This window comes from Megalops cyprinoides, chromosome 10, assembly GCF_013368585.1.
Source record: "Megalops cyprinoides isolate fMegCyp1 chromosome 10, fMegCyp1.pri, whole genome shotgun sequence".
Classification (NCBI taxonomy): Eukaryota; Metazoa; Chordata; class Actinopteri; order Elopiformes; family Megalopidae; genus Megalops; species Megalops cyprinoides.
In genome coordinates, this window is record NC_050592.1 from 10,946,181 (window position 1) to 10,972,664 (window position 26,484).

At 45.1% G+C, this 26,484-nt stretch overlaps 1 protein-coding gene across 3 annotated transcripts; it reads left to right on the top strand.

Annotated features, from left to right (window-relative positions):
* Positions 1-1,129: 1,129 nt before the first annotated feature.
* shc1 (SHC (Src homology 2 domain containing) transforming protein 1) lies at positions 1,130-25,655 on the top strand. 3 transcript variants are annotated; one of them, XM_036537900.1, is made up of 14 exons: positions 1,130-1,326; positions 8,109-8,151; positions 15,082-15,246; positions 15,571-15,641; positions 17,138-17,201; positions 18,138-18,257; positions 18,656-18,709; positions 19,733-19,784; positions 20,044-20,170; positions 20,264-20,423; positions 20,804-20,861; positions 21,083-21,202; positions 21,325-21,554; positions 21,711-25,655. In XM_036537900.1, the coding sequence occupies exons 2-14, from the start codon at positions 8,140-8,142 to the stop codon at positions 21,837-21,839; spliced, it is 1,362 nt and encodes a 453-aa protein (XP_036393793.1). In that variant the 5' UTR covers positions 1,130-1,326; positions 8,109-8,139; the 3' UTR covers positions 21,840-25,655. The 3 variants fall into 3 exon arrangements, with proteins under 3 accessions (XP_036393793.1, XP_036393794.1, XP_036393792.1); XM_036537901.1 differs by lacking the exon at positions 8,109-8,151; XM_036537899.1 differs by lacking the exons at positions 1,130-1,326; positions 8,109-8,151 and having other exon boundaries at positions 13,662-15,246.
* The last annotated feature ends 829 nt before the right edge of the window (positions 25,656-26,484 follow it).

Below are 26,484 nucleotides of genomic sequence, written 5' to 3' on the forward strand. Positions count from 1 at the left end.
TATAAATAGGTGTGAGCTTTTTTTTGGCAGACACCATTATCCAAGGCAATGTACACAGCATTAGAAACTACAATGTAAAATATAAATAGCAAATCAGTAAGTGCAATATATCCTGTAGCAAAGATACTGTAGACAAAGCAACGCAGAGGCAAAGTGACAAGTTAACACAAATCCTTACAAAGCTCTGATATAAATCCTGACCATAACTAGATGCCTGCTGCTGGCATAACTAAAAAAATGGCAGCCAGATAAGGTGCAACCTTAATTTGACTAGCAGATGAGTTGATATGAGTCCTAGGAACATAGATGCTGGTGAATGACTCTGCTGTCCTGATGGAGGTTGCTAGGTAGCTCATTCCACCACTGGAGGGCCTGGCTGAGCAGACGTCTTGTTGTGGAGAGATGAACAACCACACAGATGAAAAACCCAAGAGGACTGTAGGACACTGGATAGCCTGTGGGAAGATGTGAAAATAGGGGTGGTATCAGTGAGACTCTGACATGCTGGCACTGAGGTTTTTAAGCTGGCTGCAACTGGCATCCAGCTGTGGGGGACCAGGACAGCAGTGGCCACAGAGTAGTGGGAAAGAGAGGGAAAGTCATGCATTCAATGCAAAAGAAAGATACTGCACTTTTTTTCCTTGTGTAATTTCATTACAAACATATTTACACCAACATGAACTCACGATCGTAGGTGATAACCTAATCAATCTCTATCCAAATATCCATCTTTCGCCTTCAGGCCTGACTTGTTATAGGTATCAGAGCGACCCAATTAAATCGTGAGACTTAATTGATGAAATCAACCTCCTTGTTGAAATGCATCAAGGTAGCCTTAATAAGACATTGACAAACACACAATCGCATCATGACAACCAGTGAGCCTGCATATGATTCAACATACAGTGTTGTTTTCGGCCTTTACTCATGACTCTGAGTAGTTTCGAATGTTTATGGGAAATTTATTTCTTGCGCAATACGAGTGGAAGGCGCTGTCAAGGCCACGCACATACAAGCCAGGTGCGGACGCCAAGCCATATGACGTCGCTATTTGTTCACGGAAGTGGCTTTTTTTGGCCGATGCCCATGGTAGGGGGTGGGGGGGGGAACTGGAGAGGAAGAAAAGGAAAGGAAAGGAAAGAAGAAAAAGTTTTTAGTTCTCGCCCCCTCCATTAAGTCAGTTGTCACAGCGTTGTAGCAGCCCCAACTTTACAAAACACTTTCGCAGAGGCCCTTCGTTTAATTTAAGGGGGTGACGAGAGTTCGGGACAAAGGAAATATACGGTATAAAGACGAGAGAAAGAGTGAGAGAGAGGGAGAGAGCTGGTAAGTTCTTAAGTTAATCACAGTCTGCCAGCTAGCCTGCTAGCTGCCGTAGACTTTCTTATTTGGATGCTAATTTTCAGTACTGAGAGTTTGTGAACGCGGAGAAAAAAAGTTGTTGGGATACGCTTGGCTGGGTAGCTAGGCACAATTTCATGTAGAGAAAGTTACCTAAAAGGTTAAATAGATAGCTAGCTATTCTGCCAGTTAGCTAGCCAGCTAACCCCATAAGCACGTTTCAGTGTATGAAATGTGTTGTAAATATGGAGGCAAGCACATTTTGCTAGCTTACCCTAATTGTAGCATTGGGCAATTCATTTTATGGCTGTCTGGCATGCTTGCCATTTTCAGTTATTTACCTTGCTAATTTACACGGGAATGTTTTGTTTTGTATTATTTCATAGAGAGAACTACATCGCCAGCTAGCAAGCCATTCAGATGAAGTGTAAACCTGTAGGTTAAGCAGCAGCTATCAAGTAATTAGTTACTGCTAATAGTTATTGAGATAATTAGCTGTTGAGCTAATAGCTAATTAGTAACTGAATAGCTAAGCATGGTAACTAGGTAGACAAGTAACCTTAGTTAACAAAATCTATTTGTCTAGTTTGGCAGCTAGCTAGCGAGCTACTGCAAGACGTTGATTAGCTAGATGTGACGTTGAACAGCTGCTCTTTTCGCCTCTGGTTAGATAACTAAATAAAATAAACTCAATATTATTATTTCCATTGGTATAAGAAACTTGAAAGTCATTTAATCATCTTCTTGTTTTGTGTATCTTTGTTGCAATGTGTTAATTAAATTATCAGCCAATACTCGTCTTTTCTTGCTTAATGAATTCAGTGACTGTGTAGTGTAGGCTGTGTAGACTGTACAGTGAGGCTGTCACTGTTTTTGGGCACCTTTTTTGGCAACTTTTTATGAACGACCGAAAATCGGCCAGCAATGCATAGCTCTCTAGCTTCAAAGCTATCAGTTAGATTATGCAAATATGCGATCGTTTATCACGTAGAATTGAACTCATTGAACTGCTTTTCAAAAAAAAAATGGATCATATGTTCAAGAATTTGGAACGAGGTGGTAAACAAGAAATTGAACAGAGTATCCTAGTACCATGGTGCCATTTCAAGGCTCATAAATCGTTTCACTCACAAGAGTGTATACACAAATCTTAAGATCCTTATTTGCATAAGATTATTTCTGATATCACCAAGTCGCAGTCTGTTATGACGTTATAGTCATAGTAACAGTAGTCGCAACTGTGTTTGCAGATGTCTTTGCAGAAGTGTTGTTGAAAACAGTATTTAGTAACTTCGACAATGTGCAGCAAAGTGGGCTGCCTTAATGGCAACAAAACAATGTTGACCTCCACAGACCTAGTAGTGTGCAAGACAAGCTCATAATATACTAGTACTTTCAGGCAAAATTCTGCTTTGACTCAGTCAAAAGCACCCATGATTGACAAGCCTAGTGCAGATGGAAGCCTCATTCACATCAGAGAGCTCCAGCTTCCTTCCCAGAGGGGACCAGTCATCTACTCGCAGTCTGTAGTTAACTGTGAGCTGATGACTCAAAGTTTAGAGAAAATGCCCGATTGCTTGTGAACTTGAATGAGAAAGCTGCTGTCTGTGACATTTCCCACAGTAATTGACTGCCTGTGCAGGAATTGAATTAGAATTAAATCAAAGCCTGACCCACAAACCACAAATGGCAAACATGGCAGAAGCTGATGCTTTTTCACCTTTCAGAGGCCAGCAGAATGTGTATCAGTCTTTGGTGTTATTTGAACAAGGTTTGACATTTTTAATTCAGAGGACGAGGGCGGGCAGCATGATTTGATCCAGACCCCTCTGTCTTCTGCTGTTTCCCAACATGAAGTGGCACAATGATCAGTGCAGTTGATGTACCTGATAGGATGCAGTGCAACCAGTGCACAAGCAGTGAGTGTCCTCTCTGTGTACCTCCCAAGGCAGAGTATGGGAGTAGTAATAGTAAGGTTTCGGAAATACCACTGCATGTGGGTGTGTATGTGGCTCTGTGAGTGTTAGGGCCTGGGTGGGTTATTTCTATTTTTTGTGACTTAAGCTTTAGGACTAGAGCCACAGTTGAGTGTTCCCTTATGGGAGATGGCAGAAGTCCCCTTTTTTCTGTCAGAACCGAAACCATGCAAAATGGTTAAGCTCTCGTTCCGGCTGCTTTTCTGTTGGGCCAAATGAAAACCATACTGCAATAAAGCTGTGTCAGATAGATGTCAATTATGTATCCACGGTGCTTTGCTTGCACTGTATATTACCTGAAACAAATAATTGCTTAGCTGGAGTTCAGTTTGACCAGAACAATTTGGCCAAGCAGCCACAGTTTAAATACTGGCAATGGGAGCTTGGCAGATGGCAGTCTGTCTTTTACTGACATTTGCTGCAGGAAGCAATTGCCATGGCAAATGGATATTTTATGATTTTACTGTCACAAGCTAGGAGCTTGCATTTTAGCTGTTTAATTACGCCGGATAAACCAATCAGTGATCCAAAAGCAGACGTGTCTCCCAACAATAACTGTTTACCTTTCTGATGTTTCCATGAGTAGATTGCCATCTTGTTGAAGCAATCTGATACGTTTTCATCTCCCCGATTGGCTGGGCGTATGAGCGTAAATGGTTGCGTGAAAGGAAATGCCGTGGAAAAACCCAAACTGCAGCCCTGTTGGCCTTTTGGCTCAGGGTTCTGGCTGCACCTGGCTCTGGTTCCAGTTCTGATGAGGAAGGCGCTAAGGCGCATCTCAGAGGACCCCAAGTAGGGGGGCGAGGACAGTGTGGCTGCAGTCATTATCTTGCATTGTAGCGACGCGTTTCTGTGTCACTTGGGTCGTGGAGCTCTTATCTGCGCCTCTCAAACCGCCAGCAGTTGACAGGGGCGACTTCCTGCTCTGACCTTGACTTGCATTCTATACAGTATCGCCATGACATACAACAACACATGTTCCTCACACACAGACAAAAAACTGCACTTCCAGCAGACACCACACTGTGCTCTAAACTAAACACTGCCTACTGACTGCTCTGTAGAACACAGCTTGCTGTCTGCAACACACTGTGCATTCTCTGCATTGCTGCCTGTCCGGTAATATGACAAAGCTCTGATTATTTGAGGCGGAAATCCTGCTACCGGGCTCAACCACACAGAACTCATAACACCTGCAGCGAGCAATTTGAAGACAGACATAAAAACAGAGACTTGTTTGATACAATGCGATTATGGTTGTTGTGGTCTGATGCGTCTTTTTTTTGAAACTCTGTTTGATACCAACATTACAACTGATATTTATTTGAATTACTATGCAACGACACCAGAGAAGGACTCTTAGCACTGGTTCGTAAGTGGCCGGTGGCCTGGCTCAGGTTGTCACGCAGTTTGGACCCTGGCCACCTTTCATGTCCCACTTGTAGAGCCAGTGGCCCCTCTGAACGACCCCCAAGTTTTCTGAGGACAGCTGGAGTGTGGGGCATAACTGCAGGGGTGTGTTTTCAAGCCGCTGTTGGAAGTGTTTGCAATTAGGGTGGCTGGTAATTAGGTAACCAGTGCTGGCTGTCTGCATTGCAGAAGCGATTGAGCTAAACGAGTATTTTCAAAGATGATCATTCAAGACTCTGAGAGTTTGTTTTGGGGCTAGACATGCGGTCCCCATTTTGAAGCTGTGTCATAGCATTACCTACCGGGCTTTCACTGTGAAGTGTTAATATTTATCTATGTTGCCGTGCCTGGGTAGTTATCGAGTAAGGAGACTGAAAGGGCGGTGGAGAGGCTGGTGAATATTACCATTGTTCCTTCGAGCCTGTCAATCATTCTCCACAGGTTGAATCTGATAAAGGAGCGCGTTTCCTTGCTTCACCATTCGATGTTCTCGGTTGCCCGAGCCGTCTTTCGCACCGTCGACTCGTCAGAGCTGGTCTCATCCTGTCAGTCTAATAAAGCCTTTTTGACTGTAAAAACTGGAATCTTCGGAACAGGGTTGCGTAGAGCTGAGTGTGAAAGTGTCTGTGTGCCTGAGAGACTGAGAAACAGAGACAGACAGAGAGAGAGAGAGAGAGATGAGATGGTGAGAAAAGAAGAGTGAGCGTGTGAGCCTGCGAGCGTGCATGGCTGACAGACACTGAGTGGGAGAACGAGGCTCAGAACAGAACAAGTGAGAGACGGCGAGGGGCGGGAGGAGACAGACAGAACGGGAGAGAAGCCCGAAATAGAAAACTCACATGTTTGCACTCTGCCAGTTCAGCATTATACGTTTAATTCAACTATGATGATCAGGATGGGGGGGGGGTAATTAGGAGGTGCATTAGGGCTCCCTGCGTGTGCCATGTTGGCCCGTAGGCTAAGTGAGCCAGGCGTAAATCTGAAATGAACTCTGTCCGCTTGTGTCGCACCCATTGTTAAGATCAACTCGCACACCACGAGGATGGGTGTGTTGCCAAACACTTGACTCCAATAAATCTAACACGTCACTTTGAGTTTGTTTGGCCATTTTTTCTTTCAGGCAAGTTTTGCCTGTAATCTAATTAAGGTGACCAAGGAAGCTCTGTGTGTGTGTGTGTGTGTGTGTGTGTGTGTGTGTGTGTGAGAGAGAGAGAGTATGAGAAAGTGTGAGTGTGAGAAACGGAGAGATAACATGAGCTGTACTTACTCAGACCACCTTGAGGTGATTCTCAACATTATATCAGGACAGTGACACACCCCCAGCCAAGAATAATCCCTGTTTTAAGGATTAAGCAAGGTCTGGTTTGCATTATGCCAGTGTTTAATGGCCATTCTGCTTCCACTGTTTGAAGGTCAGTATCTTATTATTGTGGGTGGACATTGCAGCTTTATAACAGTTTGAGTAGGAGTAGTATGAAGTCCTGTGGCCTGTTTCTCAAATCAAGACTCACAAAGCAGCTATCCGCGATAGGCTTAATGGCTTTGTTTCAGAAGAGTGTAGGAGGCAACTGTGTTACATTCACCATGTCTGATGGTTCACATTACATACCAATAGCATGTAAAACCACAGTTAACTACAGCTATCAGATTAAGAGCCACAAGGACTCGGGGACTATTGTCCGGTGCCCATAAAGTTAGTTATCCTTTACCATTTACCTACTGGTGGCCTACTTCAGGATAACAAAGAGCCGCTTGGTCCTCTGCAGTTCACATATAGGGCTGGGCAGGGACCTTAGGATGCTTAGGACTTTCCCAGTGGGTCAGATCTATGCACGCTTTGTATTAAATTTGTTGAGTACAATTCACTCTATATTTAGTAGAGAACAGTAGCATCATAATATGCAGAAACTTTGTGTCATGGGTGTTGTAGCTTCATCTTCCATTGGGAAGTTTTCTCACTGTTTGTACCAAACATGTCAAGGCCAACTGTTGCATGAGGACCCTAATTACAAAAACAGGTCCACCACAAAGCAAGATAGTGTAATCGCATACCGAAGTGATATCAATAGATTTGTTAACTGGTGGATAACATTTTATTCTTCTTTATGTAAAGAAAATGTGAAAAAGATTTTAGAATTAAGAGGACGCTGAACCCATCTTGATAGACTTTGGTACACAAGGTACTGGTATCTTGGCATTGTTCTTTACTCTAGAATAAATTGGAACTCAAACGCTTAAGATTTCTTTACAGAAAGGCAAGAGACTTTGTATTTTATGTGGAACATCAAGCTGTCCTGTATTGATGGAACTATTACGTCATTACACTATAAAGAATTTGTTAAGGGTATGGTAACTCCTTGCTTAAAGGTGTGGAATGAGGCTCTGTCTGTAACTAGCCTAAACCAGATCAATAAAGTGATTCACCAAATACTGCAGGTATAGTCAGTGGGAGGCTCTCTAATGTACAAGAGCTCTGTAACAGCTAGCTGGTTAAGAAGGGGATGGCAAACCCAGACTGACGCCTTTCTCTGTGACTGCTCTCACGCCATCTGGGCGTTGGATGAGCGTACCAGCTTTTAAAAGCGAACAGAGGGTGGAAGTCGTCGTTTCAGCCAAGAGTCGTCTTTCTGAATGGCTCAGCTGAGCTTCGTGAGCGTCGGCGGTTGTGGGACTGTGCTGAACGTGGGCTCACGCGAAAGCATTTCAGAACATTTATTTTAGTGTTGAAAAATGCGACTGCAAGTATCTGATGTTTATGAATGGTATCTATTTCCGTCCCAAAAAGGGAAGATGAATGCAGATCCCTGCTGTAATTGATCTATGCTGAAGAACTGCATGGGGGGGAAGGGGGGGGGGGGGGGGGGGTTGATTACAGCTTTTTCCCAGCTGTCAGGTTTTCATTGAATGTCAGGTCTCAGTAGTCAACATTTGTGGATGTGGAAAGCCCATGAAATTAGAGGGCAGAACTGGGTGTTGGAAGAATGAAAAAATGCACCGACCGGGTGGCTCCGCCAGCGCTCACAGCGGCAGTCTCTGCTGCAGCGAGGCGGTGTGATCCGCACTCAGTGCACTGTGGGGTCTGGCCCCGGGGGCGGCGGAGGGCAAGCCGAGACACACACTCTCCTCCCCCTGAGCCATTCCTCTCATTCCTCGCTGTGTCTCGGCACGGCCGCCTCCGACGCGCTCCCGGGAAGAACCGATCCCGTGGACGTCCTCGGACGACCTGGCGGTCACCTCGACACCTGGAGCGAGTGACACTCCGTGACCGTTTCCTTCACGGCGTCTCCAAAGCGCGCCGGGCACTGTGGGAGCTAGGCACGTTGTGAACACAGACGGACCTGTGATGTGTGTTGGTGCTGATGCAGTTTGTGGTGTTTCTAGGGCCGCAGACAAACACAGCAAGTTTTGACCAATGGAGTATGTGGTAAGCCTTTGAGATTTCCACAAAGGCGCTGAGGGATAGAGGTTGCACCACTGATCACTACCTCACAGCCTGGAATGTGTCGACACCCCCTAAATTAGCCACTGCGCGTCATCCTAAATCATTCAATCCCAGCAATATCCATTGCCTGTTAGGGTCAGTATAGAGGAATTGGGTGAAGTGAGTATTAGTGACCTGCGGGGCAGAATCTATGTGTAACATGACACTGAGTATAATCACTGGTCTTCATGAAACTACAGTGCAGCCAGTGACAAAGCTTTTGTCTGCACATTCAAGTGTGAGGTATTCTTAGCAACCCCTATGCCAAAGTGTTGACATTTCACTGGTGAAGGGACGGGTGTGGGCATCACGCTTCCTGCCTGGTGCACATAGCTTTTGATCACGGTCTCCTCCTCATGCTATGGTATGTGCCTTCACTGCGTTCTCCCTCTGGTTCCACTCGGCTCTGTTGGGTTCTCTAGGGGGTGGCACACGCTGGATTTGATCCTTTTGCTCTGATTTGTTGTTTTACTTAAGGGTTCTTCATGTAGGGTTCAATTGTATTCCTCCTACTGTGTTTTTTTTTTTATGTGTGCATGCGTGTGTGTGCATGCGTGTGTGTGTGTGTGTGCGTGCGGGCGCTGTGCTGCAGCCTCCTCTTCGTTGACTGATTTCTTGTGATCTGGCCTGGGGTCACTGACAGCGTAATTTCTGTGTTAAATTAATTCCAGTACAGTTGTTACACGGTAGGCATTTCACGAACCGGGCACAGAGGAGAGTCATCTCAACCAAAACTGACACTGCCTACTGTGGGTTTTCATTACCGTCGTGGGCCCTGATGACTCGCGTGTTACTGTAGTGCATTAGAGCTGACTCCTCCAGCGCATTAGCGCTGTTGAAACATCACCGAAACCCTGTCTTGCTCACTGCTGTTCTGTGCTTATCAGCACGACTGATCCGCCAGTGACTCCAGGTCCGGCCGTGTTGTGAAACTGTGTTCTTTCATTCCATTTTTTTTTTTGTGTTTGTGTGTGTGTCATGGCTGCGTGAATGTGGTTTTGATAAAACCCTCAAATTCGACCATTTTTTTCCCCCATAACCTGAAACCCACAAAGTAGGACAGTGAGAGTTGTGTGATATTTATAACATAAACGAAAAACAAAATGGCATATGAATGCACTGACATACATATTAGACCTCCATACATTACACTGTGCTATTGATAAATAGTGCAGAAAATGTGTTATGCACCTATGTCATGCCAGACACTCTGGAACGAGACGGGTGGGAGAGAGAATAAGAGGCAGGAAGGAAAGAGTCTCCCCCCCCTCCCACTCTTCCTCTGTCCCCCCTTCACCCCGCTCTCAGGTTACCAGGGACTAAAGAGGGAGGAGCTACAGTGAAGCACTCATCTGCATTATTCCCCCTCCCTCCTCAGAGTGTGTACGTACTGGGGGAAAGTGAGAGTGAGAAGCAGTGTGTCTGTATATGTGTGTGCGTGTGTGTGTGTGTGCGCGTGCGCACGCATAAATAACTGACGCTGTTAGGGGAGGGAGGGAGATGGAAGCAGCAGCATCATTGTGAATGCTCCACTGAGCAAAGAGAGAGAGAGAGAGGGGGAGAGAGAGAGAGAGAGAGAGAGAGAGAGAGAGAGAGAGAGAGAGAGAGAGAGAGGGAGGGAGGGAGGGAAGAAAAGAGACAGACAGAGCATCCCTGGACCAGACTGGGAGGAGAGAGGAGAGGAGAGGACCGTTTTCATCACGCCTGGAAACCCAAACCGAGACGAGAGGGGGATGAGAGAGGGAAGGAGGAAGAGAAGACAAAGGCAGGGTCCCAGCTTTCTCTGACGGCCCGCTGTTTCACCGCCTGCTGAGAGAGGGAGAGACGCAAGCACCAAACAGAGAAGCAGCAAAGAACTAGCAATGACTTGGTGATTTTTTGCAGAAGACAAGCAAAAGCGAGACAGGATCAAAGAGAACACGTTGTTCAGGGAGGGGACGGAGCGAGGGAAAGGGAGGGCAGCCACTGTCTGGCTCTGTCTCTTAAACAGTTCACATGTATTTTGCAAAATTTAGACATTTTCAGCCAGTGTAGAATATACAAAGTCTATAATGTGATCTTTTTTTAGGGGTGAGAAAGGAACAGAGGATTTTTCTCTTTTTTCCCCTCACAGAGGAGGAAAAAAAAAAGACCGGCTGAAAGATCAAACAGTTTCTCTCACAATTGGGAACAACAGTTTTGATGTTCACATGACTGCAAAACATCGTCTCTCTCTCAAAATCAGCAATTTGTGTGATATTTGACAGATTTTATATTTTTTGTCTTTGAAAATACCTTTCAGTCAGTGGTGTTACAATCTTTGTCTTTGTTGCTGTCTTTTAATACTTGTTTTTTTACAGGAATATTCAGGGTGTTGATATGCAAAATTTGCTTTAAAGTCATTTTATTTGGGAGGTCATACACATTGAATTTAAGTGTATAGCTGTTGTGTATGGTTTCCTTGAGCAATATTCAATGTCTAGTCTAGACTCCCTTTTGGAGTCTGCATCCCAATGAACTGTCTGAGTGAACGTTGCTATTGATTATTTTTTACAGTTTTCACAAAGTTGGCAAAAAGTGATTTGAATGAGTGTTGGAATTGTGTGCTGTTTCTTGTGAATTGTTGAATTTATTAACTGGTAAGTTCTATATAAATAGTTTTAGTGTATTTGATAGATTGTGATTTACTTAAAATAGTGTTAGTGCTAGTTGTAGTGATTTGGTTATTGTAGTGGTGATCGGTGGGGTTGATTTTGTCTAAAACATTCACGTCGACTCTAATGTCACGCTATTGTCATGTACTGTCAATAGTAGTATACACCCTTTCATACTTATTTGGGTAACTGGTGCTATCAGTTTCTGATCTCAGTGAACCAGTTTGTATAGTTATAGTTATGTATATATTATGTGACAGAGACTGTATACAACATCAGAAGCCGTGCCTTTCAACCACATCTGGTTAGAGGTGCTCTTCCACAATCACAGCCATACCATTCAAACCACATTCACGGAACGTTCGACCACTGAAACACTAGCCCGTCGGACGTCGTGTCAAAAACAGGTCAGATATTCGGGACAGCCGGGTCACTCGTAACACGAGTGGCCGCAGCAAAGTCTCGTCATTTCTAACGTTAGTAATCGACCAGTACTGCCGTCCTGTGGTTAGTCGTCGGAGGATAATCCAGTCATTCTTACGCAAGTAGTGATAGAGTTGTTTTTTAGTATAGCACGCTGTATGCAGGAACTATCACGGCACGTGCTGTACCGTTTTGTAGTTTTTATACGGAGGTGCAGTCGACTCAGGCTTTGTTCTTTTTGAAGGAGACCCTTCTGCTCCGTCTGACCCACACTGTGCCGTTCTTTCTGCACTAATTAACACCACTTTCGTTAGCAGGGCGTACGTTAACTCTCTCTTTACACCACTCGGTGCTGCACTGAGTTTTATTGATCAGTACTGATCGAGAACCGCAGCAAACGGCACTTTTTTTCTACCACCTCGCCACATGACACTAGATTATATAAATACCCACAGTCATACTCTGACCTTGGATGCACCTGAGAACATACGCTAGTCTTTTGTATCAAATTGATGTTGGCTTTTATACTCTTTGGTACCGTGAGTGCAACTCCCGACGTATTCACAGTACGACAGTGCTACATTTGTGCCATATCGTGACGCGTTTTAGTGATGTTGGTACTCACGGTTTTAAGTAACAGCACTTAGTAATGCACGGTGCAGCGCCGCACGTCCGAACTGACAGACTGTTGTTCCTCTGCGCTGCAATTATCCAGGTTGCACTGGACTTTATGGCGGCTGCACTGCGTTGACTATCACGGCGCTGCACTAACTAGGTAATATGCCATAGTAACGGCCCTTTATCACACTGCATTGACTATCACTGATCGGCGCTAAAGGTGCTACTTGGCAGTGCGCCGACGGACGGAGTAGTTGTCATGGGCTTAATTGACTGTCAGTCTGTGGTGCTGCCCTGACTCACGCGACTCTCTTATGCACTGATACACACTGTGGTACTATGCTTTCGACTGCACTGAGGTAGGCATCCTCCTATACGCTTCAACGGCGGCCGTGTAGTAGATAACGCTATTTATGAGTACTCTCGAGCTGAAGAGTACATAATAGCAGTGCATAGAATAAAACCTAGGAGACAATGCTTTGTAAAACTGAAGTCAGATGTTATACCGACTATAATTGCTGGATATTATTGGTTGCGTGCTAAAATTGTACAGACTGTTCATTGTTGCATTGACTGTAAACGCTGTTAGGTGTTCCATTTACTAGAACTAGTTGAATATCATTGACTAATAACTGTTCGATATTACATTCACCAACTGTGAACTGAACTCTGCACTATGCTTTGTAGTACAGTGGACAGTATAGTTCCAGCTTCACACTTGCTTTCAGTACTGTCAGAACACAAGCTACCAATGCTGTAGTGTGGCGCGCACTACTCCAAGGCCACAGCTCTGGAAGTAGCCGGTTCTGTGGCGTCTCATCTTGCTGCAAACTCAACCTGACATATTAACAGGCAGAGATCTGGTCACTCAGGAACGAATGAGTTCAGTCGCAGTTGGTAGGTGAACCTGGAGTGTTTGTGTATCACCTTCCAGTTGAGGGGGGGTGTGCTTTAATGAGCATGTGATTGATTTAACGATTAGTTTTAATGAGCCTAATGTTCAGGGATCCCTAGGAGGGACTTCAAACTGGGTCATTAGGACTCAGACACAGCTTCATAATCATGATGCTAATGATTATGATCATCTGTTAATCCACACTCTGATCACCGTTGTGCTGCAGTATTAATCTCTACACTCTTGTTACATGTGTGACTTATATTTGCCATTCATTTGTAATCAACTGGTGCTGTTGTACACCGCACAGCTTTAACACACAATCGAGCCATACTGTACTCTACAGACAACGTCAGGGCTGGGGTTATAGACATAGATCTACAGTCCCATATTCACGCCTGTCTGTCTTTATATCTGTTGGATTGCTGCAAACCGTCTACTTTTGATAGCACATTAGAGAGTCTGCGGGTGCGAGTGCGTGTGTGAGTGAGTGTGGGGGCGAGGGGAGGGAGAAAGGAAGACTGAAAGAGGGGGACTGAAAAGTGGACAGCCTGGAGAACGGCAGAGGTGACGAGGGTGGGGGAGAGGGGGAGGCGGAGGTGATCTGGAAGAGGAGGGAAGGGGTGGTGGTGAGGGAGAAGGAGACGCAGGAGCAGCAGGCAGAGGAGGCGGAGTACACGGTCTGGAGGAGGAGAGAGGGTTTCCGGGAGAAGGCGGCGAGAGAGGAGAGCTTCAGGAGCGACAGGGAGGCCGAGCGGGAGGCCGAGGTGGTGTGGAAGAAGAGGGAGAGGGACGAGGACAGAGAGAGGAACAGGCTCCGCCCCGCAGAGCGAGAGCACGAAACCATCTGGAGAAAGAGAGAGCGGGAGTGAGGGAGGGAGAAGAGGGCAGAGAGAGAGAGAGAGAGAGCGGGGCAGACCAGGAGCCCGGCTCAGTCAGACACAGGGAGATAGAGAGAGAAGGGGGCTAACTTTGAGTGTTTGAGTGTGAATGAGACACGTGGCTGCATTTAAACTTTTCTGGAAAAACTCGGCGGTGTTGTGCAGCACTCTGCATGTCACTGTGCTGCACAGCCCTGTACTACCAGACTTTGTGCTGGCCTCCTCCTCCATATCGATCCGTCCGCTATGTGTGTGTGTCCGTTCATTAAGGGGAGCTGCAGGTCCTCGCAGAAACTCTTCATTGGGGCTAATAGGCTTTTTATTGTGGCGTCAGCCTGGAGCGCCTGGCAGTCCCCTGCACTGAGCCACACACAGACGGTCACATGGGTAAGGATGCAGGCACAGAGAGACAGGTATAAAGAACAGACAGGGAAAGATGTTTACTCAGAGACACTAAGACACGCAGGGAGACGGGCATAAATGCCAGAGTGGGCACACATTGAAGAGAACACCCACACACTGAAAAACACACATAGATGCATGCTCACACACACACACACACACACACAAAAAAAAATCACTGATCTATTAAGATAGACTTTCAGTATCCGTTTTTTTGTGGTGCTTACTTGGAGTGATATAAACTCTGTTTCCAAAGCTGTTGATATTAGTTAAGTGCAGATTCAGGGCTAATATGAAGTAGACTGTTGAGAATTACGGGGGTTTTTGTTGCAACCCAGTGCTGATCATGTTGACTGTGATGAAGATGATGATGGTGTTGAAAGTGTCTTATTGAGACTGTACGGTGCAGTGTGTTCTACAGTCTGCAATGATGCTGGAAAAACAGGAACTCGTGAAGACCAAGAGAAACTGGGCAGGAATCGAGAAGGAAGGACAAGGCTGTTTTTTGGACAGTAACGGAGAGTATCTGAACAGTGTAGAAAGAAAATAACCACTAACCAGCAAAACAAGCAAGCGTTATGGATTAATATACAAGAAAGAATAAAGAATTCCAAATTGAAGAATAACAATGGAGTTGGTCCCAAAAGCAAAGTACACCCATTTTCGAAGCGAATCTCTCAGCTCCACAGATGATACCAACTCAAATCCTTCCTTGCCACCCTCAGCTCCTGCTACCCCCGGTACTCCTCCAGGTTTGCCCTCCTCTCTCTCCTCCACCTCTCTGACCCCGATCCTCCCCCCCTCATCTCCCCGCCCAGTCGCCAGCAGCCCCACGACGCTCTGCTCCTTTTTCCCCCGAATGGGTGCCCTACGGCTGGGCGTCTCAGCTACTCTCCTCCCTGGTCTGAAGGCGGGAAGTAGGCCGCAGCAGCCTCCGGCACCCGAAGAGCCACCAGGGGAAGCCCCTACCGACAGCGCACCCCCACTAACTGCCCCCTCTCCCCCTCCCCGTCCCCCGCAGGATATGAACCGGCTCGGGGGGGCCTCGCGGCGGGCGCGGGTGGAAGGGGGGCAGCTGGGCGGGGACGAGTGGACGCGCCACGGGTCCTTCGTCAACAAGCCCACCCGCGGCTGGCTGCACTCGGACAACGTGGTCAGCACCACCGGGGTCTCCTACACTGTCCGGGTAAGCCTTTTTTCCCACTCATTCATTATAATGAACATAACGCATGATCTCTCTTCATAATGTAATAATTACCAGTTACTATCACAACCACAGTTCAGAGTAGCACACCACATCCTATTTTTCCCTGCTTTTGATGTTGTAAGGGTAGTTGCTTTCATTGGTTAAATAGTCATTTTTACTTTGCTTCATTTGTTGTAGTGATTCAAGCTTCATGTTGAAATGGCTTTTAAAAGTACCCCATCTTGTTTAAAAGATTCACTGAATGTGGTTTTAACAGAACCGTCATCTGTTAATATCTTGCAATATTGTCTTCCTTCTTTTTAGTATATGGGGTGCGTCGAAGTGCTGCAGTCAATGAGAGCTCTGGACTTTAACACAAGAACTCAGGTCACACGGTATGTTTGCTTGTGTGTATTCCACACGGAGTCTGTCTGTGGGAGGGGGTGTACTTAAGCATGCTTAACTGTCTGTGTAACTAAAGGTGAATGTGAGGTTGTGATGTTAAAATAGGTGTGGATATTGAGAGGAACATATTTCCATTTCCAGTCTTCACTTCATATGTATGCGACAATGTCTGGTCATCATAGCAGTATCAACAGAACCATCTGTCCAAGAGTCTTTCTGTTATTACCTCAACCATCAGTTGGTTGAATGGAAGTTATGTGATCTCTTTGTGCTGTCTGTCTGTTAGTCTGTGTGTAGCATGACTGGAAAGTTTATGAATGAATTTGGTTAAAATTTGGTGAAATCCTTTCCTTTTGGACAAGGAATAACTGCTGCTAACAGCTGTACTGATTGGCAATGGGATCGTTACTCTGTGTTATGCTACACTATGTCATAGGGTTGACCCTGTCTATTTGGCTGTCCTCTAAAAAGGCAACAAGTCTGGGTTTAGACTGAAAGTGTTGGGGATTTTTGGTTTGGACCAAAGAAAAAGTACTTACATTTTAGGGATGCTATGAATTGCACATGAGCTATTTATATGGAGGCAGTTGTGTTTGATGCCTCAAAGTGGAGCATTCAGCTTTCATTCAGCGTTTAACCAGGCAATTAGGGGTAGTGGAAGTATGCACTTTTTTAAGCATCATTGAAGTATATTTTTTGTTTTTCAGTTATCCTTCCTCTCTCTCTTGCTCTCTCTCTCTATCTCTCTCTGTGGTTAAGAGGCCCTCTCAACATTAAATATTTATTTCTCTCTCTCTCTCGCTCAGCCCCCTTCATTTGTGGTCAGTGTAGGTTGAGGGGAGTGGCAGGGAGCGATTTCTGTGCAAACAGCACAGCTGTGACCACATATACATATGCGAGACCCCCCCGTCCCCACTACTCTTTCGCCTTCCATCTGTCTCGCTCTGTCTCTCCCACCCCTCATTTCCTGTTTTTTTTTTTTTTTTTGTGTGTGTTCGTGTAGCTGATTGTCTGGTTGTGTAATTGTGTAGGTTGGGTTTTTACACCGTTTTGCATTTATCTCTTTTTTTTTTGGAGACCGGCTTCCCATGTGAAGTAAAAATGGCACAGAAATGCCATCCTGTTTCAGTGCGGAGGAATCCGAGCTGTTTCCCCCTGTTTCCTCTCGGTTGTTTGTTTCGGTCATGAGGAAAAGTACCAGCTGGTGCTGAAAGCTTTGTGAATATTCCCATTGTGTGTTCTGCATGGACATAAAATAAAAGACTTTGTCTTGCGGGAGTGTTTTTAGCCGTGTCAGGCGTGTGAGAAGTATCAAAGTGAATTTTTATAATAACATACGAGAGAATGAGATACAGGTGTAGCGTTGTGTGTGGAGAGCACCATGCATCCATAAACAGTGTTGTGTGTAAGTGCAGCTGGTATTCAGTAACAGTGGTGATTGTTGTGCGGTTTGTGTTCGGTAACAGTGTCATGTGTTGTGTTGCAGGGAGGCAATCTCCGTGGTGTGTGAAGCAGTACCTGGTGCCAAAGGGGCTCTGCGCAGGAGAAAGGTAGGGACCGTCTTACCTCCTGCTTTGCAGGGGCAATTCAACACTCCAGCAAACAATGCATGAAACCCAGAAAAGCAACCTCTCTTAAGTGAGAAAATATGTCACCACCTCCCACCTTTCCATCTCTCTGAATAGAGCACAAACACTTCTCTGCGCTCACACACACCCCCATTCAGTGCATTATTTATGTGCTTAGCATACGCCCATATCCAGGGTAACCTAACACTGCTCGCTGCTTATGTATAACATGTTGTTTGGCCCCTGGTCAGTGCAGAAAAAGGGTTTCCCTCTCCAGTGTCTCACCCAGGACACGAGCCCATCACTTGTAAGATCCGGGGTTGCCCATTGCTGCGTCTCTTGTTTCTAAGGCCTGGACAGCTGGCGGTCAGAATTCACTCCTTCCATCCAGTCGTGGGCAGGTTTTCAGGATGAGATGAGTTTCTGAATATAGCCACCTGGTCTTGAATTTTATTGCTGTGTTTTCGCCATAATCCGTGTATTCCATGCCAGACAACACTAAGAATGTGTTTCAGCCAATCCTAGAATCCAATCCTAGAGCCAATCCTAGACATTGCACATGTAGGATTTTTATAGGCTGGCTGGTTTCAGTGGTTACATTGTGGTCACCAAGTCTTGGTAAGGATTTCTCTCGGTTCGACCCCTGGCAGGAAATGGTATTCTAACAGACCAGATGTTGTTCAGTTTTCAGCTGTTTTCTGGACCCTTTCAAAGTCTCGTGCTGCCTCTTTGTCTGGGTCTGTCCCAGTGCATCTTTTTTTTTTCATAATGTCTATTAGTGCAGTTGTGGAAGGAAGAATTGTCTGAATATATGCACTGTATAGTTAATTCAGTTTCTCTCCATCTTCCCCTTTTCCTCCGCACTCATTCTCACTTCCCATCCCTCTCTCCATCTGCCCGCTTCCCTGACCCCCCCAGCCCTCCTCTCGCTGCCTGTCCTCCATCTTGGGGAAGAGCAACCTCCAGTTTGCTGGAATGACAATCAGCCTCACTGTGTCCACCAGCAGCCTCAATCTGCTGGCAGCTGACTGCAAACAGGTGAGGGAGGGGGCGGCGGGGGGGGGGGACTTCTCTGAAATGAAAAGATCAGCACTGATCTTAAACAGCAAAGCCTGTTTGAACTGACAAACAGAGGAAGCGGTTTTTAAGATTCAGTCACACTGCGGTTTGCAACATGGTGAGAAGGTCATCTTTTTTTTGTTTGTTTAAGAAAGGTGTCACCCATAAAGGCAAGCCTTGTTGCACTGTAAATGGTTTTTGCTGTTGTTCTGCTGTAAGTTGCATATTCAAAAACTCCCATGTTTACTTCTCTCCATTTGTTCCCCTCCCTCCGTACTCCTCTCTGTTTCACATCTCTCTTCATCGTCTGCCACACCCTCCTCCCTAAATCTTTCGAATTCTTATTCTCTCCATCCCCTGTTCCTTTTCCGCTACAGATTATCGCCAACCATCACATGCAGTCCATCTCTTTCGCTTCTGGAGGAGACCCAGTGAGTGTGCGCTCTTCCCTCTTGTCCCTCTCTGTTTGAGCCTCTCTCTCTTTCTCTCTCTCTCTCTCTCTCTCTCTCTCTCTCGCGCGCCAACTTTCACCGGTTGTCCATATCAGTGTCACCTTCATTCTATTTCCGTCCTTCACTCGCTTTCCTTCCTCTCTTCCTGTCTGACAGTAAACGTGTGCACAAAACATGATTATATTCCTCCGTACTCTCCAACGCGACCAAAGGCACACACACCTCTTGAGGGAGTTTGAAAGAATATGCCGTTTGAAATACAGCAGAATCCCTGCTAAGAACATTCTAAATGTGGAGTATCGAACCATCTAACTCCTATTAACACATTCATTGAATATTTAATCATGTGAACATATGTTGTACTCACATATTTGGAATATGAAAGATGGATATATTTTGAAGGCAAGGCACAGTTGCTGAACCCTCTCAGAGAAGGAAACATCATGCAGTCTCTTCATGGTCAGAGCACTGCAGTTTTGATGCTCATGAAAGATGAAGAGTGTTAGCTGTTTGCAGACTAGAGTTGATTTTTTTACTCAGATATAAGAGTTAAGGAGTAGCTGCTGTATCAATCTCCATCATGCTGTAGATAAGACATTCAGAATTTTAGGTTTAAGTTATGTAGCAAGTGTCGTATTAAAATTATTGTTGATAGTGTTCTCTATGATTTAATTAAACGACACTCCTCATTTAATACCAGCAGGAATATTCCGGCAAGTATTTAGAATGGTATGAATATATAAACAGTTCTCGCATCTCAAAGTCTGTCTTCTTCCAGTAATCTGTTGTCTGTTCCTGTCTCGTCTCTTTCCTCCCAGCTCGTCATTCTGTGAAGTGTTGCTTTAATTACAGATCTTCCTCTCTGCCTGTCCCCGTCTGCACCTACTCATGACTCTCTCTCCTCCCGTTTCCCTTGTTCCCGTCGTCCCTCTCCCATTCACTTACTCTCCTCCCCGCACATCTGTTCCCCTTCCCCTTTTTTCCCCATCCCCTCTCTCCCAGGACACAGCAGAATATGTAGCTTATGTAGCCAAAGACCCTGTCAACCAGAGAGGTGAGACACATCGTTTTATCTCCCGTTGAAGTAAACTGACTAAACGGTATTAATATATACTGCAGTTTATTGACTGCTCGCCGTTGAAATTGAATGTATTCAGTGCATCGAGTTACACTAATGTGTTGACTGAGTGTTGTTATGATGTGGTGTGCTGCATATAAATGATTGTGTTCCTGTACAGCTGTGTGGGAGTGTGGCATGAGTCAAATGCAGTATTGTGACATTTCTGTCCTTCCCCATCCTTTATCCGTGGCAGCCTGTCACATCCTGGAGTGCTCAGAGGGTTTGGCTCAGGAAGTCATCAGCACCATCGGTCAGGCTTTCGAACTGCGTTTCAAACAGTATCTGAAGAACCCCCCCAAACTGGTCACCCCCCATGACAGGTCAGTGCAGACGCAGGCTGTCCCCACTGTCCTTATGTTACAGAAGTGTGTCTCTGTTTGTCTTACCTTTCCCCTCTCTCTCTCTCTGAGCAGAATGGCTCCGTTCGACGGGTCAGCATGGGAGGAAGAGGAGGATGAAGGCGCCCCTCCTCCAGAGGTGCCCTACTATAATAACTTCCCCGGCAAGCAGCCCCCGCCGGGCGGGCTGGTGGACATGCGGGGTCGCCCCGGCCACACCACAGGGGCCACACTGGTGAGAGAGCGAGGGGGCTGCCCTGAGCTTCCCAGACCCCACAGCCTGCTGCTTTCATTCTAATATTCACACTCAGCCCGACCTGTGCTGTCTGACCCCAGAACCTGCTGGTCTCATTCATTCAGTATCCGTACTCGATCTGACCTGCGTTACTGGAACCACACCACCTGCTCCATCACTGTAATAGTTGCATTGTTTCAATCCATCACCCATCCAGGGCTGGAGCTGCAGGAAACCGCAGATCCCTCTTCCTTCCTCCTCTATGTTCTGTTCCATTCACTCCTGTTCAAATCATTTCTGATGACGGTGTCAACTGCAGCCGCAGATTATTGTTGTATAAATGTTCATTTAATTATAGTATGCATTGATTGTATTTGCAGCCCTACGGACAGCTAGGACAGAACGACATACACAAGCAGCCCCTGCCACCTCTACCAGGTTTGTCCTGTCTCACTGTCAGATTGTACATTGCCGTTGTCTGTCATTTTGTCACACATTCTGTTATTCCTTAGCATATATAGTATTGACTTTTTATTTTTGCTCAGCTCAATCTTCTTTGTCCATCATCTGTAAGAAAAAATAAAAGACTGCAGTTCATTAGCATCATCTTGTCGCGCTTTAGCTCTCCGTCTTTCTCTCTCTCTCATCGTCTCTGTCAGTTGGGGTGAAGGAAGGTGGTCGGGACCTGTTTGATGACCCTTCCTATGTCAATGTGGATAAACCCCGCCTACCCACTGCTGCAGCCAATGGCAATGCTCATAGAGATGCATTCGACATGAGTATGTATTTATTCTCTTCCCCAGTGGTCTAATCAACAGCTGTCCACATGTGTACAGTTTCTAATAAGCCTGTAGCCCTGTTTCTATTCTGTAACATCGTCTGTCTCACTACCACTCTCCAGAGCCCTTTGATGATGCACTGTCTGGCGCGGCAGCGCCTCCTATGGCCGAACAGCTGCAGTGCGAGCCCTGGTTCCACGGCAGCCTGAGCCGACGGCAGGCAGAGAGACTCCTGGTGAGAGACGGAGACTTCCTGGTGCGCGAGTCGGGCACCACCCCCGGGCAGTACGTCCTCACGGGGCAACAGGGCGGTCAGCCCAAACACCTGCTGCTAGTGGACCCAGAGGGCGTGGTGAGTGTGGGAGCGCGTGTGTCTTTTCAGTAGGGGAGGGGGGAAAAAAAAAAAAAAAAAAAAAGAAGTGAAACTCTGACCTGAAAGTTCTGCCTGTTTCCCCTCGGCCTCCCTCCTTCTAATCTGTTTATGTGCCCCCCCCTCGCCCCCGTGCAGGTTCGCACCAAAGACCACCGGTTTGAGAGTGTGAGTCACCTGATCAGCTACCACATGGACAACCGGCTGCCCATCGTGTCGGCCGGGAGCGAGGTGTGTTTGCAGCAGCCGGTGGAACGCAGGGCTTGAGGAAAACGCCTCCGCCGGACTCGCGCGCCAAACGCGTCTCCCTCGTCTGAAATCCGACGCAGCCGCCTTCGGTTTGCGCCGACATCGCATCCCGGATTCACCAGTCTCGCCATGGGATCATCTTTTTTGTTTTAGAAGGTGAACACACGTGATGTCATCACAGAAATGTTTACTTGAAGTGAAGCCAGAGAGTCACATTGCAACCATATCCTTAGAAGCAAGAAGATGCATGGAAAAGCGTTTATGCCCTCTGAACGATGTAAAGTCATGTAAAAAAAAATATTGTCCTTGAAGAATATGTCAAACATGACAGGAGATCTGCATCTCCTTATCCTGGAGGTTCAGCTTGGTGATGTGCTGAGATCAGTGCCACATGGACTGGTGTGTAGTGAGCAAGAAGGCACTATAATAATATCAAGGAAAACACTGTCACGGTCAATACGTGAATTTCACTCCAAAGAAGAGTATAGTAAAAACCATGAAATAGTGTTTGAAAGGAATCCACCTTCATTATATATTTTCTAATCATTACACAACAAAACAGAGGCACTCCAAAGACAAAACATAAGTCATATCGGAAGGTGCATTTTAAACATAAATCATATTCTCAAGAACACCTGCAGTTCGGTGTGACATGCTGCCTAAACGAGTTTGACTTTGGGGGGAGGGGGGGTAACTGTTCTGCTGTGTATGCAGAACTTGTATTGACTGGAATTATGGGCTTGTAGTTCCCTTCTCCTGCTGAATACCATTTGGCCTCCAGATTCCCCTTGCTGAAGATGATCAGCTGGTGCTGTGATGAGCATCATTGTATATGATGTGAAAAAAATAAGTCACCAGTACCCTTTCACCATTGTCCACCAACTTTAAATTCACATGGGAATGAAACCAAAAAGGAATTTGTGGGAAATTAATGAAAAAGGGACCTCAAAAGTCAGTGCTATCTCTGTAGGACTGTATCCAGCAACCACAAATAAGTCTTTTAACCTGCCTATTAATTGTAACTTTGGTGAATTTTGCTTGTATTTTAGAAAAGGAACACTACTGTAATTTGAAGCCCAGATTGGTTACAGGACTGGAGGGATGGGGTGGGAGGTGGGTGTGTTGGGCGGTGTCTTTATACAGGACGATTTGCCTGTGTGTGGACCCACCTGGTCAAGTTTTATTCGTGTGTTTGCAGATGAGCCGCTGAGGTTCCTCACAAAGTAACCTTGGGCTCAGAGACCCCAGTGTCAGTGCAATCTCCAGAACACCTGATGCAGCTGTCTGCCCCGCGTCACACGAGCTCACTGTAGACCACTTTGACTCAGCCAAAGAAGAGGTGTTTAGTTCGTACTCATGGATTTGCTTGAGTGAAAAATGGGAGGAAAAAGGGAGTTTTACATTCAGTGGAATGGTGGGGAGAGGAAGGGGTGGTACAAAGCAATTTTGGTTACTAAAAAAGCCAGCTCACGAAGAAGGATGCAAAACCTGTAAAGTCTAATTCTGCTATTTGATATTTCATATGTTACCGGTATGTGTCAAACGCTTACCTCTGCAGTTAAGAGGTGACTCCGGTGCACAGTAAACAACTGAACCAAATCTCAGTCAAAATATGGACATCTGAGCATTATGTCACCTGGGCATCTTGCTACTTTAAGAGTCTGTTTATGGATACCAGAAGTTGACTCGGATCAACTGTTTGGGTTTGATTGACCATAAACCCGAAACCTTTTAGATATGCAGTCTGCTTGTTGTCTGTCTACATGGACGGTGTGTTGTTTATCTGCCCCCTAGGCTGTAAGTGCCACACCGTAAGTGGTTGAAATTTTGGGTGAAATTTGGGCCCACAACTCACCTGCTCGCTTGCTCCAGTGTCACATTCTCATTGTACATATGAGTATGATACGTAGTCTTTTATCAACATCCTGTCCATCCACCATGGGAGATGTAGTACAGTCAATCTTTTTTTTTTTTCCCTTTGGAAAAGTCATCTGTTTGCATTGACAATCTTAACAGTATATTAGTACGTTTTGTATGTTTTTCTCTGGGTTGTTTGTGTGTAAGTGCTGGGAATGCAGAAAAGGTGGATCGTTTTTATATGCGCAGCGGACACACAAAAGCGTGTCTGATTTGCAAGCTATGCGGCTCAGCTATGCAGCGCAACTGCTCTCTGTTGGCATTTATTCACCCTAATTTAACCATTTGCTCACAGTCTGCCTACCTCAGTGTGCTGCTGTAGGTTAAACACACATACCAGGCTTACACCCACAGCCATTATAGCATTCAAAACAATGCTTCTATTTTAAGAGTCATTCTTTTGTTCTCATGAAAAGCATTAATTATAAGCGATATGCTCTGTGAGTCTACAGGGAACACTGAAGGGAAAACTCTATTTGAAGCGTTTGTTTTAAACGAAACCAGAGAATAATTATTAGAAATTAATGGCTCTCTAATGGGTAATTCTTCATAATTTAATAAAGAACATGCATTTTCAAAAGAAAAAAAAAATTAAAAACATACCAAGATTCCTTTTTAGGGATCATTTCTCTAGGAAAAAAAAAATGGACAGGCTGGGGAATAAGGTAGTAGATTTTCGGGTGTTTTAGCCAAAATTCTCATTAACAGCAACAGAACACTACTGTCTCCAGCTGGCATAAAGCGTTCTAAGCTAAATTGTTTAAATTCAGTGCAGTGTGCCAATCTGTAGGTCCATCCCTCTCTCCTGCCAGAGATTGTATTTAGTTATTATACAACCAGTGACATTTTCTGATCTGACTTCAGGTAAGTCAGAGAAGAAGAGCCAAGCTGGAGTCTACATGTTCAAAGACAGTGATAGTTGTGATACTAAGGTTGGCCTCTGCCTCAAACATAGTTTATATGATGGCAGAGAAAGAAAAGAATGAGCAGAAAGAAAGGGGGTGGCCTGTACTTTTCCCTCCTCATTTTTGTTTTCTCAAATTGTGCCTTGTTCAGCCAGCACTCCACATTAATGAAATGCAGTCACTTTAATGCATTACCAATTGTTAAAATGTATGGTCAAGACTGTGTCCAAAATCGTTGCATTAAGAGAAATGGGATACGTTAATCAGATGAATCAAATACTGGTTTTGATGATAATCTAAACTGACCCCAGTCTTCCTTTAGGACATTGAAAAATGTGATTCCTCATTTGATGCTCGTTAATTATCTATTCATGCTTTTGAGGGTTTACAACACTGGCACAGCTCATAGAAAACTGGTAAGATCAGACCTGACTGATTCATGAACAATTCTAAATTTGACATTGGATAATAGTTTTCTCTGTTTCGTGACTACAAGGACCTGGAGCAGGCCTGAGAGTAAGAACATGAGTATTTTCTGTACTTGTACACACCCTGTATAATGCATCCATGCAGACCTAGAGCCCATTCACGCTGGTGCAAATGCTCATAGACATATCATTAGTTGAATCATGGAAGCTTTGATTATTGAATTAAAACCAAGCAGTTTATCACTAAGTGTGCTATCCTGTATGCAACTGTTAGTTCTGGCTGCCTGTTATTTGCCAACATCGGTTCTACAGTTATATTTGGCAGTGAGTTACCATGGCTTTCCTTTTCTAATTGATACAATTGCAGTATGATGGTGTTATGTACATTTTGCGTGCCTATTTGTATATCACTTTTATTTTGATATTTTTGACTGCTCTGGACACAGATACATGCTTATTGCACAGGGAGTGTTATGTGTTTTTTATGTTTTTACTATTGATCAGGCACCAAGTGGGGAAACCCATTGGGTCCAATTGACAGTGTTTTGGATAGCCTCACTGGAGAGCAAAAAAAAAAAAAAAAAGCAATGATCTCTCTACAAAGACCAGTGCTTTGTATAGAGTTCAGTGCCAGTGTATGTGTTTAAAAAAAGGACCTATCTTCCCTCCGTATTATTCATAAATATTTTGGTTTTTCCTCACGCTCGTTTTTGCATGTAAATCCTTCTGAGTTTCTATATTGTTGTTATTTGTATTTTGCAAGCCAAAGTTTGGTTTATTTAGCCTGCACATATTGTTTTTTTATTGTTTTACTTGTTTTGTTTAATACTCTTATTTTGTTTCCGGGGAGAAAATATATGTTTACACTTGTATCTTGAAATATAAATTACCTGTATATGTATATCATTAATCTTTCTTGGTGAGTTTGAATTTAAATATAATTTCTTGTATCCTACACACTGAATTTTGTAGTTCAATGTGTGTTGTGTTCAATGTGTGTCTGAAGCATATATGTCTGCTTGTGTGGTGCTAGGGAATACTGAAAAGGTAAATTATAACTTGGCATTTCTCATATTCCACAAAAAAAATCATACAAGCTCTGAAGTACCTATCAGGCAGAGAAATGTCGAGAGGAATGGAGACACTATCATTTTTTAGGACAAAAGGTGGGGGGGGGGGCTTGTGTCTGTTCAGTTTAGTTATTTGGCTTTTTGCAAAAACAAAACAGAGATTTCCAGAAACACACATGATAGAAAGACTGTCACAGACAAAGAGGGGGAAAATAGTTGAATCATGTGGGACTGGCTGGGGGGGATATTGTACAATAGTACTGAGCGATGGGGATTGAAAGAAAAAGAACCTGTTGGAATGGGGGGGAATTTGGCGGGGAATAGGGGGTTTCAATAGCTTTGA